Consider the following 18077-nt stretch of genomic DNA (forward strand, 5'->3'; position numbering starts at 1 on the left):
ATATTCTGTTTTTTGAAAGACGGGAAAAATGTACACTACAGACAGAGACGACACTTGTGCGACACTCCCTGGCTTCAGGCGGTTTCAAGGGGGCCCAAACTGGGCGTTTCTTCGCTACTACTTTTGCAAAAAGTTTTGCTGTTGGGCAAGTTTTCACCTATATTAGTCATTTCACAACAACTAAAGCAGGTAGAGACAGAAGTATAGACAATTTTTTTCGGCAATAAGTTGCAAACACGGTGAAAACAGTGTCATGTCAACGGTTGTGTCGCTAAAATAGCCGCTAGCTGAAGATAAGTTTGTTTTGCTGCCTTAAAGTTAGCTTGTTTGTTTATTACGTGTCGATTGTTTTGCATTTAAACGTTATGATTGCATAGTCAAGCACTTTCCCGGAAGCGAAAACTAAACTATCCATTGTAACGTGTGTAAAGTATGTTTTTATGCAGTTTATTTGCATGCAGTAAGTTCGGAGTGGCTAGCGTATTAGCTTAGCTAACTAGCTAAGTTTTGAGTAACTTTGTTTCGGGCTACTTTAAGGGATCGTCGTCAAACTTGCAGGCACGAGGGGAGGTAGTGGTGTGCGCAGCCATTCCCTCGCTGCGCCACTTTAAGTGAAATGGGAAGCCTTGAAACCTCCATGTTTGTATCTTGAAATTGCGAGCGGAGTTGAGCACCATATTGAATCAAAGTTGCCATCTCCTTGACAAATGTGTTGTAAGTTTCAGACGTCAAACTTTAGCAGGTATCTGAGCGGACAACAGTGTAAGAAGTGTAATGGACTTGGTTTAGGCGACTACTTGTTGCGATGTTCCCCGGGACGCTTCGTTTTCCTTCATGTTAACTTGGTTTAATGCACCGAGTCAGCGAACAATCTCTAACTTTAAAGTGTGAGGTCAGCACTCTGGACCAGACCTGGATGTGATGGACAATCCGTCCTCAATAATCACCCAAGTCAGCCGGGATGAAGAGGGAAACAAAGCCGCAGGAGAGAGGGGTAAGTGGCTTTATGTTTTGTCCCGCTGGTGTTCATGTCAAAAAAAAAGTTTTGCAGCTCAGTGAGTCAGAGTTCATGATCCCTAACTCAGAAACCGCACAGTAATCTGCATTATTGCAACAACTTCAAAACTACTATCAATAGCTTTCTGAGGAAAGTGGACTGAAAACAAGCTACAGCACTAAAGCTGTCACTGTTTGTCACTTATGCATAGATTATGGCTGCGGCCCTTTGGCCTGTGATGAAAGTGAAGGAAGTGACGTAGCAATGCTTGATTAAAATATTATTATTTTAACTAAAGCATATAAATGTAAAACAGTCTCCACACAACCTTTTGTTTGACTAAAAAAAAAAAAAAAATTAATAATATAAGAAATTAAGCCAGATTAAATGACATAAGAACGACGTGGAAAAATAATACGAAATAAAATCAATGATAATAAATAAAACATACATTAGTGAAGATGAAAAGCATAACAGATTTAACAAAGCATATTAAAAAATTACAATATTGGCTTCAGTTTGATGGTTAATGAATAATTAATGAACATCAATTGCTTTTCATACCAAGAATGTGTTTGATTTCCATATATCAGAATCAGAAATACTTAATTTATCGCCAGGGTGAAATTGTGATTCATTACAGGCACTTTGATGTAAAGCATAGAGTTATTAAGATATGTTTAAAAAACTGTCATTTGAACAATGTGTATTATGTTTCAATTTTACACAAGTATGTAAAAATAAAAGTGAAAGTCGTGTGATATGCTGAGTACGTCAAGTGTATAAAATAGAAATAGAAATTTAAAAAAGAAATGTTTTATGCTACTATATACAATACTGTATGGCCTCATAAGAACAAGATTGTTTTTTTTTAAAAGGGCATGATTTGTTAGACTGGTGTTGGTGTTTATACTCTTATATCTCCTTTATCTCGCTGTCAGGGCTGGCTGTGCTTTTTTTTTTTGGCTTACAATGCTCTTGTGTTTCCCTCTTAACGTCACACCTGTGAAATAATGATTTCCTCGATGTAACTCTAACTTTATCAGTTCTGTGGTCACTGGCAGACAATTGTGGCACCGCCACTGTACACAAACCAATGAGATGCCACAGAGTGTAAACGCAGGTTACTGAATAATCAGATGACCTTTCAGTCATCATCCACAAGAAACTGCTGCTGCCTGCTAAAGGCCAGCGTGTAGTGTCACGTGCATAATGACAAATTATATGTAATGAGACTTATATTGAGTCTGGAGTTAGGACTTATTTTTGCACAAAAATAAAGCAGATAGATGTCAAGCAGCAGCCTTCATGTACATGTGTAGTAGCCTTATCTCTTACATAACCTTGTCTCCACACTTTGAGAACACGCTTGCTCACTGTGTAACAGAGCCGCTGTCTCAAACAACATGTTTACATTGTCCCACGTTAAGAGACATTATGATAACAGGAGCTTGTAAGGTTCATAAAATCAAAAGAGAGCTTTTAGTTTCAGTTTCTGTGCAGTTTCAGATTGTGTTTCGTGGATCTTTAGAGTTTTGTTTTGGTAGTTCTGCACACAAAGACACTCTCTTCCTTTACTTTCAATTTTATGAAATCATTAAGATGTTGTCTTAATGGGTGTCAAAGCATGAAATAAAACTGCCAGCTCTGGTGTTGAGCTTTTGATAGTATTATAAATAAATCAAACTCAAGTAAGTCTGTCTTATCATGCTCGACCATCTGTAATGTAGTAAAGGTTTCTCACTTTCAGCACTGAGCAAGGTGTTCCCTGACATGCTGACACTGTACGACTTTGCTATAAGTAAGCACTGTAAAAATCATAGGTGTGTGAATTTTGGGATGGATGCAGGGGACACATCCTTGTCAATATTTAGAGTATGTGCATTTGTCACCAAAAGAAAGTATTATCTGTTTTATTCAGTGAGATAAAGTTCAGTTTTAAAGATGAAGTTCCTCACTAGACTTCAAAAATAGCCACGTGGAGTCTCAATACAATTTTGTCACACAAAATATATCAATAGTATATAACCATAATAAATTGTATTGTATTGTATGACTTTTTTTCCCACAGCTATACTAAAAATGGGGTCAAAGGTCAGAAAAGGTGGGAAAAACCCTGGGCTAGTGATTGCTACTGTTAGGAGACAGCTACTGTTTATAGGCTGATAAACTGCTGGAGTCCTGCTTTTTTTTTGCGATCTGTACATTTGTTTTTATATTATTCATGTGTCATTAGAATGATAAGTAATTGATAGATAAAATGCAAAATAAACTCTAACAGTCAGTAGACAAATCCAGCTTTTGCTTTGTCATTTCCCACTCATCTATAACAAGTCGGCACTATTCTGTTTGCTGTCAGCTCAGTTCATCATTTACCACTAATTATAGTGCTGTAGCTCCAGAAGTCGGCCTCAGACCATGCTGGCACTCGCTTGTACATCAGATTGTCAGTCAAACAGGCGGATCTCATTAGACATCAGATACGACTGTCACATCTATGAAACTGCTCCTTATCTAAACACTTTTCCTACTTTGATAAAGTGTTTCTGTAAAACTTGAAAGTCTTTTAACTTGAAAGGTTGATAACTGTGACTTCACTAACCAATCTAATAACTTCCATTGGTCTGTTTTATTGGCGTTTTACTATCACATGAAAGTCAGTTTTCTGATTCAAAGACTTAAAACCTTTAAAAAACATGGTAGTTGAATTCTTGTCACTGATTATTGTATATTTAAAAAGATTGGAAGTAGGGCTGCACAAACCTATTTTTTTCTTTAAGAATTCAATGATAAAAGAGATTAAGCAAAATAAAATGACACAAGAATGACATGGAAAAATAATATGAAATAAAAACAATTTAAAAAACAACAACATATAAATAGATATATATTTGTGCAGAAGAAAAGCACAACAACAAAGCATATACAATAATCTCAAAAAGTATATGCAATTTTGGCTTCAGTCCCAACTGGCAGCTTAGTCAGCATTTTTTTTTTTAATTTTAGAGATCATAGCAGCAACAGATACTTTTTTAAGAGTGGGAGTGTCGGTTACAGGGAGGCTTCAAAATAGATCCTGGGCTGATAAAAAGTTGTGATAAAGCAAAGCGTTGTGCCATAGAGCACGTGGAGTTTGAATATTCCACACCTCAGTCATGTAGTGATAAAGCAGCATCTGAATTATTCATTTTTGGTAAGATATGTGACAGGAGATAACATGTTGAGGTAGGAAGTAGCTTTTGGTCCAGGTAGACCTGCATTGAATCTTTTGGTATTTGATAATTTGACAAATTTGAGTTCAGCTCAAGCCCATGCATGCTTTTCCCTACATTATAATATCAGTAATATCAGTTAATATCAGTAAAAACGAAAGGGAGCTTTAGAAATGTTTTTGCCCTGAGCAGACTTCAGAGACTTTACATCGTCTTTATACATCAGACGATTGTTTCATCTTCGTTAGAAGCCAGATGTGATGGAGGGCTGTTAAAAACCACAACTTAAAATACTGCATAATTAGATACTACTTCTGAAATAACAGTGTATATATGACACTTTTATTCATTGCATTACAATTTATAGGCTGTGTAAATGTTTTCTTTGCAGCACTTGAACATTATGATCTTTTTTGAAATGTTTGTCTTTAGGAGAAGAGAATTAAAATCAGCAGTTTGAAGAGATTTGACACCCTTAAACTTACAGTAATACTGAAGAAGGGCACATTGCTTTCACTGTAAAGCATGTTGTAGTTTTGAGTTATACATTTCATTATGGCCTGGGTGTAAGTATTAGAAACATCACAACAAATGGCAAAAGAAGAGAAAATTTGAAAACGATCATAGAAAGTTTGATAAATACATGTTTCCTCTTACCTGTATTGCTGTTTATCAGTCTACATGTTTTTGTGTGAGTTACAGAGTGTTGGAGATATTGGCCGTAGAGACACTGCATGGCACTCTGCTTGTAATGCGCAAATAATCAAAAAATAAAAAACACATTTGAAAAACTCAACAGCAATGTCACTTTCCAGAAACCATGACCCAGTTACTCAAGATCATCCACAGACCTTGAAGTGAGCAGTTTGATAGAGGAACTATTTTCTTTGTACCGCACTACACCTGCCAACCGTATCACAGAAGGACGTGATGAACGAGACCCGCGTGCTCATGACAGCAGAAGATGTAAACATTAATGGCGTCCTCTTTGACTAAGCTGTAACGTTAGCCAACTCAGTGGTTCTAGGTGAGCTAGAAGTAGCACGCGTCCTTCATTATTTCTGGAAAGAGAAATTTCTGCAGAGTCTGTGAAAGTTTTTTGTTTTTTTTTAGCTTTAAGCACTAAAAGCAGAGTGCCATCTAGTTCCATAATATTGGAGAGAAGGCCGACATCTCTACAGCAGATGCAGCTCACACCAAAACAATCTAGACTTATAAATAACACTACAGTAAAAAATATGTAGTTTTGAGTTTGGGGGTGAACTGTCAATTTAAAAAATGGTCAAAGCTTATGTGAATGTTTTCCAAAATGCTTCTGAAAAAGATAACCCTCTGGAAATTCTTAGATTTGAAAATGCAAAAACTTAACTGATTAAATTGATTGAAATTTTTTGGCAGTTTAATTATCATTACAATTTTTTTTTTCCAAGAAAAGATTCAAGATATTGTTTGTTTACTGTTTCTAAAATGTGAGGATTTTCTGCCTCATATATCGTCAAATAATTAGTAATTTAATTTTTTTTTAAAAATACAAACAATAATTGCAGTCCTAAAACATGGAGACAAATCACTCCTCCAACCTATTTGTTAGCAAAATGTGGATATTTTTGTGGATTTTTTTAATGCATGCTTTACTGTGCATGTAATCTAAATTTAAAACCTAATTTTAGCATGAAATGAATGCAGGTTTAGGGAACAGTCAAAGGTTATTGTCTTTGCCAACTGCCTGCAGTATGTCCCTTTCCCTCTTAAATGAGCTCCTTTTTTATCATTTTCATAATGCCCCTTTTTATGAATTACTGCATGCCCTGTGTTTCCTGGTCAGCACCCATCTTAGTCATCTTTTCTGGCTGAAAGGCAAGCGATAAAAAACATGCAGCTAACGGAGACTGGAGGGAGCAAATAAGGACACGGGACTGAACACTGGACACAAGGGAGGAAGTGAGGACACGAGGGAGGAAAAACCAAGATTACCTTTTCTTATTCGAGACTGCACTTCTCTATAACAATTAGTGACAGAAAATCAGCAATAAAATGTCTGTTTGAATTGAAAATTGCACAAAAATGGAAGATAACACGTAAAAAAGAAAAAAGAATGAATTGAGAGCCTGCCTATTATAAACCTGATTTGCTGTGAAACCGACTCCATATGAGGAACTACATGGATGTTAGTATCATAAGCGTACTCCTGCTACACTAAAACATGATGGCATGTAGCTTCCTCCACTGATACCCGTCTGTTTCCTCTTCCTGTTTTGGCCTGAGCGCGGCAGAGGCCAGCGGAGGGTCAGACGGGGCTTGAATCCACAAATGGAGTAGGAGGGAATGGCAGAGAGGGAATGAAAGAGGCGAGAGAGATGCACAACAGAGGTTTGTGTGTTGGTAACACAGTCACGTCCGGACACACAGAGAAAGGGAGTATGGTGCAGAAAAAGAGCGAAACAAAGTCTAATGTGAGACAGAAAAGTATGGAGGGGTGTTAATCTGAGCTCTATGAGATGAGGAAATGAAGTGATTGGGGTTGTTGCTTGACGGACATTAGTGAGAGCAGGAATAATCTGAGAATGGATAAAAAAACTGTTTTAAAGTTATATAATAAAGCCTGAAATGCTCAATACCGCCTTAAAATTCCTTGGTCACTTATCTCGGTCAGCCAGTCTGCCTGCTGACCTTTTTGAGACAGCGTCATTAAGATGAAGTCATGAATGAATGACAAAAATAACTCAGTGACAGATAAAATTGAAAAGAAAAAAATCCCAAATTAGACTGAAGAGCTCATTTTTGGATTATTCATCTTTGCCTGTTACCTCACTTGCATTCCTAAAAAACCTCCTTTTTTGTGTTATACCCGTTGAACTTTTTTTTCTTTTAAAATTCGCAGTCTGATATGTTTTTACAGTACATGAATAAAAAGCACATGTAAACAGAAGTTACATGGTTAAATCTGCAAAACAAAACACTGTCAGGAATGAGCTTTATACCCGTTGAACCGTGCAGGTGCACAGTTCCTCCTCTGTCATACCGCAGTGATTGACAGAGATAAGGGTGTGAGACTGAAACCTCATTCACCGCCTGCCAAGTTTGTCTGGTTAATCATCTGTTTGGCAGGAATCAGCTGGAGACATTTTTATGTTGTTTAAAAAAAGCGGCCACAGGCTGAAAAATCTGTCTTATGACGGGCTTAACATCAAACTACTTTTTTAAGGGATTCCTCTGCTACACAGTAATTGTCACTGTTAGATTAAAAAAATCCCGAGTTTTAATCGAGCTGTGATGCACTCCGGTGATCATGAATTTTTTGGTGTAAGGCGATTTTCTTGGCTTCTTGATATTCCAGTTAAAAACATTAAAACATTGAAAGCAGGCAATGAGCAATTTTTAAAAAATGACCAAAAAAGCAAGAAATGATGAAGGTAAGAAAAGGTAAAAGAAAATAACCTGAAGTTAGCCAAACAAAAATAAAAATAAAAGTAAAACAGGAAAGGACCTGAAAAGTGCTAAAATAAAAATATAAATTAAAAAAAGAAATTATATATAGTTTTTAGGTATTTTTCCTTAGTTATCTGAACATTTTTCGAATGATTCCCTCTCTCTGTCTTTAGCTAATTTTAGGTAATTTTCTTGTCACCTTTTACACATTTTTTTTTCAGTTTCATGCAAAGTTGCTTATTACCTTTTTTCCCATGTCTTTAAATGAAATCACAGAAATGTTCTCAATATTTCAAAGGTTTAAATGCTTGGGAAGGCACAAGAAAACTAATGACGATCCAGGTTTCAAAGGGTTAAAGAAAAACATGTTTGATACCGTCAAATTTTTTTTATCTTGGCTCATGCAAATACTGGAGTTCAATGACCTGAACATCAACAACCAATAGCTGCGCTCTCTCCAACACCAAACAGGAAGCAGCAGACCAGGTAGACGGTAAACATGGAGGGTCTCCGGGGAGGTGCAAGAACATGAACAAGTCTGGGATCCCTTGAAATGTGAAAAAAGGAGGAAGAACTAGTGGAGTAAACAAGACTCTGTTTAGTTCGGTGTGTATCTGATCCACCAACCTGCACTTATTTTAGTGAGAAATGTCTCATTCCCTCGGTCTCCTCCAAATTAAAGTGTGCAGAAAAGCAACAGAGGCTGGTAGTGAGTTGAAGGGACAAATACAAAATGTTAAGTTTGTACACAAATACAGTTTATCCTTATGGATTATATTGATGCCAAACTGACAAGAATACTGTCGTCATATGACGCCTTTTATCATATGTTTCTAGAGTTGTGTGTTTTTTCGGACACGTGAGGAATTATTAATGTGTCATATTTCTGAAAGGGAGTTTGGCATAATATTTTCCACCAGAAGCAGGATGTGAAATGATGACCAAAGGAGTCTATTTGTAGATCTTGCAAAGACTGATCCTGCAGGATCTACAGTCTTTGCAAAAGCTTGCAGTGTGTGACAAAATAACTCACATTGTCTTTAGCTGTGAGAGGGTGTCAAGGTTTGCTTTTATAAAAGTCATTTCAAAGTCTTCCAGTGTATGGCAGGCATTACTCGTTCATCACCACCTCCATATATACGTATACTGTAGCTGCAGTCTTGCTTGAGTTAGTTGTGTTTAAGCTGCTTTGTAAGGTGTGAGTGGTTATCTTTTTCAAACTGTGCTGTGAAGAAAGGAAATAATCACCACCCACTTTGGCATAAAAGCTTGAGTAGAGCATGTTGTTGCTTGATTTACACGGATTATAATGAACCAAAAGTAAACATTTTTTTGAGTGGTTTAGCTGAAGAGTTGTCAGTGTACTCGTATTTTTCTTTTTTTAGTGTTTTATTGTTTGCTGTTAATGTTTAACTTTATTTGGTTGTAAATTGGTATTAAAAGATAGACTATTTTTCATTACAGTGCAATGTGCATCATTATTCCTGTTTTAATGGCTACGTTGTGTGCAAATAAGACTTATTTTAAAAAGGCATACCTTGCTTAACAAATAGGAAGAGAGGATAAAAACAAACATAAAAGCCAAGGACATATAGTGCTGAATGAATTGTGCTAAAATCTGACATCAGTGTTTATGAATTCTCATATCTGCCCTGTTCTCGTGACGTGCTCATGATGTCTTTATAATGCTGTTAAAGTGCTGAAAGTTCATTGGTGGGCGTCCAGGCTGTTTGCTGCTGACATCAGAGAGTTACGCAAGAACCTTTGGCAGAAACGTGTGTCTCCAGGAGGGTTTGTGCACATGACAAAAGTATGAGGAAAGCTGCTGAATGTTCTTTTTTTTTACTGTTTTCGGACATTCTGTGACAAGATGGGGTCATCAGTTAAATGGCATTGTGTGAGAATTAAGCTTAAAATACAGATATTACAGCTTCATTTTTCTCTTTTAAAAATGTTTAAGTTTTGGTCCTATATTTTTTTCATTTTTTGAAGTCATTTTTTAAGGTGTTGCTGAGGTGCGGGGTTACTGGTCTTTGAAAACAAATGAAACAAACTGTTATTTAATTGAAATATAGTAGGGCATAAACCTTGGATTATCTGCTTATTCTTTTTTAAATAATTGATTACTTGTTTCGTCTATAAAACACTACAAATTTTGGGAAAAAAAGCTCATTAAACTTTTCCAAAATCCAAAGTGACATCCTCAAATCTTATATTTTGTCTGACCAACAGTTCCAAGTTTTATTATTACACAGTTAAATATTCAGTTAACAATGAAAAAAGCACAAAATATTCAGCAAATAGTCCTGTTGAATAGGCCTCAACCACAGGATGCTGTTGTCAGACAACGATTAGTCAATTAATCAATGAATTTGAAAATGCATCCTCGTAGTGATCCTTGTAGTGACTGCCTAGAATCACAGGTGTGAAAGAATGTAGCTTGTTTGTCAAATATGTGAGGTATTCATAAAGACATTACAGATTGATGACCTCTTCTTCCTTTTGCAGGTTCTTCTCCCTCTGCATCCACAAAGAAACCGAGGAGCGGAGGCCTCTTCTCCAGCCTCTTCTGCTGCCTGTGTCGAGACCAGCCCGAACCCCCACCGGTCAACAACAACGCCCCTCTGCTGGTCGAGGAGAACGGCACCGTCTCCAAGGTGTGTTTACCTTCGTCTCGCTGGTTGCATTTTTGTCCTGTTTTGACAGCAGTGGAAAGATAAAATCTGCGTTAAAGCAGATTTCAACTGCATTTGAGGTCTGATTTCTTCTCTGCCTTTATCTGTTGTTGCTTATGTATTTTCTTATCGCTGCATTTTGCAGTGTCCAGGTTCAAATCTCATTTTGTTTTATGTTGTTTTAGATCCAGGTGAAGCCACTGCTGCCTCCAGTGAAGTCGAAAGACTCTGGAAAGATCTGTGTGGTTATAGATCTGGATGAGACGTTAGTTCACAGCTCTTTCAAGGTGAAGAAAAACATTTTTACAGACAGCTATGTGCACCAGCATTGCAATTGTGTGTTTTTTGTTTTTTTTAAAGGGGACCTGTTATGCTCATTTTTTTGGTTCATACTTGTATTTTGGATTTCAACTTACATGTTTACATGCCTTTATGTTCTAAAAACTCTTTTGACTGTGCTAGAGCACATGTATTCACTCTCTGTCTCCCAAAAAACCCCAGTTTGCTCTGACAGATCGGGGTTTTCTGGGTCTTCATAGGAACAGAACGTTACAAGCATGAGTCGTAAAACCCAGAAAGAAGTTTTGCACCTCTGATTCCCTTGTCTCAAAGACAGTAGGTTACTTATAGCGATTTCCACGTGTCTACGACAGTTTGAAGATTTTAAAAAAGGCGATTGCCAACAAGTGGTTATTTTTTCCTTACTTATCAAAATAAGACTTCAGGGTGCCATCATGCTGAAAACAGGTTTACATGTGACTGCAGTGGAGTTCGTTCATAGCTTAACTTCAGCTTTTTACTTCTGGCAATTTCATTAACAGTTCAAAAAGCATAAGAGTGTGTTCATTTGTGAAGATTACCTTGCTGAACAAACATGCAAGTATCATAAACTGCAGTTTGCCAGAGAGCTTATTTTCTGCAATAATCTTGTATTCAGTGGAAACATCAAGGGTACCAGGGCAATGCCAACTTCTGGCCTGCAAAAAAACGTCATCCCTGCAGCACTATATGACTGTTACAGAGAATAGCGGCACTTTCCAACATGAAAAGTTACAAAAAAACACAACTGGGAATATGATCTGAAATCAGGGGGATAGTAACAACATCAACAACCAAGATAACGTGTCTCCCCAAAATAATCATGCAGCTATATGTAGTAGTGTATGTAATATAATCACTTGCAGTGGCATGCTGATGTCATTTTGTGTCAAAAACAGTAAAAAGGTTGAAAACTGAGTAACCAGAATGGTCTGAAGTCTTGCTCACAGCGATTACTTTTACATAAATCTACCTCATTATTTGAAACTTTGGCCAAGTTTAATATGGGCATCCAACATTGTAACATCATATTTATGACAGAAAATAAGAAAAAGCATGAAAGGTCTCCTTCAATTCCTCAGATCATGCAGGAACTCTAAAATATGCACAAAAATGCTGCAAAGTACATAGTTTTCCCCTGTGCTCACGTTACATCATGATGGCGTTATGTTAAATAGTAATAAAAACACCGTACGGTTCTGCGGTTCCACATGGGGTTGTTGTTGGCTCTGACGGTGACATTTCTGTCATCGCTGGCAAATGCCAAAACCAATTGAGCTGCTTCTCAAACCCAAATAAATACAGTCGCTCCTCCATATACACACACTGCAGACTGTTTGTTTCTACCTGCATTTCTCTTGCAGTAATACCACATTCATATTTAATATGGTAAGAGACCAATTCTGTGTGTTGTAAAACAAGCCTGCAGCGTCGACTTTCCTGGTAGTAAACAGACTCCCTTGTGACTTGATGTTGTCGTTGAGCCATGCCTGCAGTGGAAAAACTTAAATCTACTGCTTTGTTTATGCCGAAATATCCTTTTTTTTCTCATCACAACAGCCTGTGAACAATGCAGATTTCATCATTCCTGTGGAAATAGATGGAACAGTACACCAGGTAAAGTCGGCATGACGCTTCCACTCAAAAACTCAGCACAAATGTTCATATTGTAACTTTTTGTCATCTGCGGCCCTCTGACGTGACCATGCCTCACTGTGCTTGTGGTTGTGTGATAGCAGGGCTCTGAAGTTTTAAATTACTGAGTGTAGTACGTGCTGTCGGCGTTTAAGGGATTTGACGGTGGCTTCTTGGATGACATACCCTGGGTCTGGGCCTGATTCAAGTAATCCAGGATAGGTTTGTTCAGACAAGCACAGCCTATTCCGGATGACTTGGTTCAGGAACGCTACCCTCAGCCACCAAAACCACAAAAAGAAGAAAAAATGGAGGAACTTCAAGGATTTTACTTTTGGAGCCAAATGCTTCTCTGTCTGTAATCTATATGAGTATCTTTATATTTAGTTTCCTATGCATGTCTTGAATGCCTGAGATTGTAATGTACTAGCACAAATGGTACAGTAAATCTTCAAATTGTCAAGTCACCACTTGCACCAAAAGATAGCATTATAGTTCCTGAGGCAGTGAGGGTTTGTAGAAACATGTTTTATTTAGAAATGCTAGCTGTCTAGAAAGCTGGTTTTAAAATTCCTGTTTTTTCCAGGTGTATGTCCTGAAGCGGCCGCATGTCGATGAGTTCCTGAAGAGAATGGGAGAGCTGTTTGAGTGCGTCCTGTTCACTGCCAGTTTAGCCAAGGTGGGAAACCGCTGCACTGCAGCCAGCTGCTGCTCAGTATAAATTAAATCAGAATAACCTGAATAATGCAAACCAATTTTCTCAGATTTTGAAGGTTTAAATACTTGTAAAGGTGTCTGAACAAATCACAAGAAAAGTGCTGTTAATCCAGATTTCAAAGTGTTAAGGACTTCCTCTAATCCATCTGTTTCATTTTTTTGTGGTATCATTACAGTATGCAGACCCCGTCTCTGACCTCCTTGACAAGTGGGGTGCTTTCCGCTCCCGTCTGTTTCGAGAGTCATGTGTCTTCCACCGAGGTAATTACGTCAAGGACCTGAGTCGCCTGGGGCGTGACCTAAACAAGGTCATCATCGTGGACAACTCCCCTGCCTCCTACATTTTCCACCCCGACAACGCAGTGAGTAGAACACACGTACCTGAGTCATGACAGTGATGTCAAGCCAGTATCTTGAACAAAGATAACAGTGAAGGATAAACATGTCAGGAGGTGGGTTTCCATTACAGAAACTTAAGCAATTTTTTCAAAATGTTCATTAAAAAACAATTGCAAGATGACTGCGTCTCCATTTAAAAATGTCATGGGACTTCTCCTCTTGTGATAACATTCCAAAAAACATGGCGGTGGATGTTCTAAACATCAGCAAATTTATTTCGATTGCAGCCACCGCACTAGCCGTCATTATTTCCAATTCAAGGCAATGTAGGCTACGATTTTACAGAGGAACTGTGGATTCAAAACTTGAGATATGTGATGCAATAACACCTCTTGTAGCTCCTGCTGCATCATGAGGGAGTCACTTCCTACCAACAAGCACATAGCCATAGCATCATGTGACCTATAAAAACTTTTTTGCCATAAATAGGATTTTTTTCCAAATTGACATGTTTTCACAAGGCATATTTTATATTCGCAATTTCAATTTGCGCAATTTTAGGGTTAATGGAAACCCGCCTAGTGGTGTGGTTGCTGATTATCTGCGCTGTCATCCAGGTGCCTGTGGCCTCGTGGTTTGACGACATGTCCGACACCGAGCTGCTGGACCTTATCCCATTCTTCGAGAGGCTGAGCAAAGTGGATAACATCTACACAGTCCTCAAGCACCAAGGGACCGCAAGCTAACAGTGTTCGACTCCTCATCTCAGCCCTGAACAAAAACGGCGTACAGAAAGGAAAACACCCACACCAGCGAGGCTCCAGCTCCAGCTTCATTGCCAACCAGATTGCGTCACGGCTGACCGAGCCTTCATCCTCCCAGGATCAAACCAAGATCACCTTTGGGAGTCTTCTATGACTTTAAAGGCGTCTTCACTGCCACCTCCTGGTCAAACAGAAATATCCCGGAAATATGTAACTTTATCCCTATCAGCCTCCATGAACCAGCGGATGTGAGTGAATGCATGAACGAATGGATGTTTAAGGACATTTCTGCGGTGTCACTGACCTTGCAGTAGAGTTAAAGCAGAAGTCTGTAGCCATGCATCCTCTGGACACAGACTGGGTACTGGACTTCTCATATATTCTGCAGCAGATGCAGGAATTGGTAAGCAGGAATTGAGCGGAAAGGAATTTCCGGAAACGTGCAAATAAACTTGATCAGTCTCGTCATTGAAAGAGCAGATGGTGTAAACGTACTGTAGATGTCTTTTAAACACCCTAATTTTGTCACACTATTTGTCAAAAGCACGTGATCCTCAGATTCCATTTTAGAGGTTTTAGAGAGATGCGATCAGGTATTTTTGAATAATCGTCACAGTGTTATGGATGATCAAAAAGAGTTAAATTCACTAAATAGAAAATGATTGGACAGCACTTTACAAGTATAGTCTCTATAGTACAGTCCTCCCTTTCACTGCAGTGTAGAAATTGATTTTTAGCACATTTTTTGTACTAAAAACTTTAAAAAAAAAAACAAAATAGCATTGCATAATAAAGGGGATCTTTTTAATTTCTTGGTATTTACTTTTAGTATCAAAATTGGTGCAAAAAATGCCATTTTGCAACAGAATATGTACAACAAAAATACTTTAAAAATGAAAATTAGTATATAACAAAAAAAAAGAGCCCAAATAAACAAGCAAGACACTAACACGAACATCAAACCATCTGCACGACAGTGAAAGAGCAGCTGCTATGTTTATCAGAGGCAGATTTTCAGAGGTGGTTTAAAGATTATTTGGACAGCCAAAATGCAACGCACCTGTGTATCAGTAGATGTCGTGAACAGTTGACCCTAGAGACAAGAGGACCAGCGTTGACTTCTCTGATGGGTTTTTGTTGTAAAACCACACACAAAACTTGAATTTCTCACAGCATTTTCAGACTGTATTTGAATGGTAAGCGAAAGTTGTATGATGCAAAAAAAAATAAGGTTACAGTTTGGCAGATTGGCTCTCATAAGCTTCTTTTTTTTTTCATAAGCGGTACACATGGGCTGGAAACTCTTTCAGGACTTTGTATTAAAATGTGTGTCGAGAGGGGAGCTGCCATGCCAACTTTAGGACAAGTGAGATGCTGAGCCTGCCGGGGGAGCAGACACACCTTTGAAAACAAAAAGTAGTTTAACCTATTGAAACCTGAGCAAATTGGCCTAATTTCTTTTAAAAACATGGGAAAACGGCATGATATTAGTAGTAAGTTACAAAACAATTACATGAAAATTAGAACAACCAAATGTTCCTCATGTTTCTGAAGAAGAAATCAAACCAATATGCTCAAGGTTCCACGGTCAAAATACTTACAAAAGGTGCGTAAATGCAGCACAAGAAGGGTGCTGTTGGTCCAGGCTTTAAATGGTTAATTCAGTCCAGATTTAAAGGAGAAATCCACCCTGAAACACAGCAAATAAACATTTCTTGGCATAGGTGTAGATTTCTGGGATACTAAGTGCATTTGTCCCCCCTTATAAAAGCATGAAAGTAGCGGAGGACTTTTATTTTGGCAATAAACTAATGCAGAAAAGGCAAAATTGGTGCAGAAAAATGCACCAGAAGACAGGAAATTAAGTTTTTAAATCAAATTCTCCATTTCATGTGTTGAAAAGAAACATACGCCCTTGGCTATTTGTGATTTATTTACTTTTTTTTGTTGTTATTTTTTGTGATGGTCTTATTTTTGTTTGATTGGAGTAATAAATCACACAAGAGGCAAGGATTAATTCAAAGTTGCCAAAAAGGCATTTGAGTAAATGTAGGAAATCAAGTTTATCAAAACATAATGATTTTAGGGTGGAATTTTCCTTTAAAAACTCATTACTCTACACGTTGATGTTGGTCCAGTCAGTTTTAAGGAGAGTTGTGGCCTCGAGCAGTTGTTATCTCCCTCATATGCGTTGACAATACCATGTGTTGACACTGATGAATGAAACCGTTGATTTGACAGAGAGCCTCCACAGCAGGCTTGTGTTGTGACTTTATCTTGATGAGGCAGGGACGACAATTAAATCCACCATATTAAGAGCTATTGCATTATTTTTCTATGTTTAACGAGTTCTTGTCAATCAGATTAGCCTGTTTTCTTTTCTAAATAATTACTGATTCTTGTTATTTTCTGCCCAGGAGTGTTCCTCTGATACAATATGTGTTTGTTTTCCAAAGGGGGAACATTGTTCTTTCTGTTTTCATGCAGGACCCGGTTGGTTATCTCATGTATTTAAAGGTAATATGGATCAGAAACACCAGCAAATGACTAAAACAATAGTATTTTTCTGTTGTAGGCACATAACAGGGTAATTGTTTGGTTATGTTTCACTCAAGCCATCATGTTCAATTAGGTTCAATGCTGATAACGGTTTGTTGTTTTTTTAAATTCATTGGCATACAGGAGTATTTATAGGAATTCATTTTTCTCAGTCATTTGATTACATATAAAACAGGTGTTGTGTCACTACGAGGGCCCATTCACTGATACTGTACTTCTCACACATTCAGTAGATATGTATATTTTGTTTTGCACAGTAATAAAGCAAACAAATTTTCATTAATATATGGAATATTCATGTTACTGTACTCATGATTGAATAGATGTAACCTAATTTTTTTTTTGACCTGTTGTTTTATCATACCAAATTATATACGGACTGTATGTAATGATGCAATTTTTTTCCATAAATGCTAAGTGAAAGATGGTCCAAGTGCTGTTTTGTTGAGCATTTCTTCGTTCCTAAACAAATTGAACAAAAAATGTAGTATCTGTTGGTGTTTGGCACATCCTTGGACAGTGAATTGGATCTATCTGAGTGGGGTATTCTTCTGTTTTGTTACAAAAAATGTTATGGAGTAATGGAGTAATTCCATTAGTGTAATGAACCAGACACAATTACTGGAATAAAACCAAGTTTTTCATTAATTAACCATTCCCTTATCTCTAATTTAACAACTATATCCCTGTTAATCAAACAATTGATGGACTGTACTTTATTTATCAGAGAAGCTGGATAGCTGGGGTGTAACTTCTGTCTTTGTTGTTGTTTTTTGAAATCATGACCCTCCCTGCAGCTACGAAAATCCCAGAGTGACTGTGGGAAAATGAGTGACCCTTTCTTCACCATATGTAATCATGTTTCACAGTTTCTGGCCATTATAAACAGTGTGATTTTGGAGATTTTTAAAGAAAATATGCCTTTAAAAGCCACTTGTGGGTATTCATGTATATATATATATATATATATATATATATATATGTATATATATATATATACATAGTGTGTGTGTGTGTGTGTGTTGGTGTGTGTCTGTATACTAAATACTATAAATGTAATATTTCAATTATTTATCCATGCCTGGTTTTGCCCTATGTATTTATGGATTTATTTTATAATCACATTTATTTATTTAATGCTCCTCATATTTATTTATTTATTGATGGATTTGTTTATTCATGCCTGGTTTTGCCCTATTTATTTATTAATGGATTTGTTTCATCACCCTATTTTTTTTTTAATTTCCGGCACTTATTTATTTATTTAAAACGAACTAAATGGCACTCCATGCCCCTGAGGCAAATCCAGACACATAACTCCCTATCCAGTACTTTAAAAAATATTTGAAGTGCCTCTCCTGATTTGCACCATTCAATCTCCACTCGTAAATAACGAACAGTCCCTAACAGAAATTAGGTGATAAACGTCGGT

General features: G+C 37.4%; 1 protein-coding gene across 1 annotated transcript; it reads left to right on the forward strand.

Annotated features, from left to right (window-relative positions):
• The first annotated feature begins 88 nt into the window (after positions 1–88).
• On the forward strand, positions 89–17293 carry LOC121962963 (carboxy-terminal domain RNA polymerase II polypeptide A small phosphatase 1-like). Its single transcript, XM_042513311.2, has 7 exons — positions 89–994; positions 10147–10295; positions 10499–10600; positions 12192–12248; positions 12853–12945; positions 13160–13345; positions 13940–17293. Exons 1-7 carry the CDS (start codon positions 922–924, stop codon positions 14066–14068), a joined length of 789 nt encoding a protein of 262 aa, XP_042369245.1. The 5' UTR covers positions 89–921; the 3' UTR covers positions 14069–17293.
• The last annotated feature ends 784 nt before the right edge of the window (positions 17294–18077 follow it).

This window comes from Plectropomus leopardus, chromosome 24 (assembly GCF_026936395.1).
Source record: "Plectropomus leopardus strain MGB_pleo_1.0 chromosome 24, ASM2693639v1, whole genome shotgun sequence".
In the NCBI taxonomy this organism is placed as follows: domain Eukaryota; kingdom Metazoa; phylum Chordata; class Actinopteri; order Perciformes; family Serranidae; genus Plectropomus; species Plectropomus leopardus.

Excerpts from the sequence above, each read along its gene's own strand:
- LOC121962963 (XM_042513311.2), top strand. The coding sequence starts at position 922 with ATGGACAATCCGTCCTCAATAATCACCCAAGTCAGCCGGGATGAAGAG. Across the intron at positions 995-10,146 it reads CAAAGCCGCAGGAGAGAGGG|GTTCTTCTCCCTCTGCATCC; the intron begins GTAAGTGGCTTT and ends TTCCTTTTGCAG. Across the intron at positions 12,946-13,159 it reads TCACTGCCAGTTTAGCCAAG|TATGCAGACCCCGTCTCTGA; the intron begins GTGGGAAACCGC and ends GTATCATTACAG.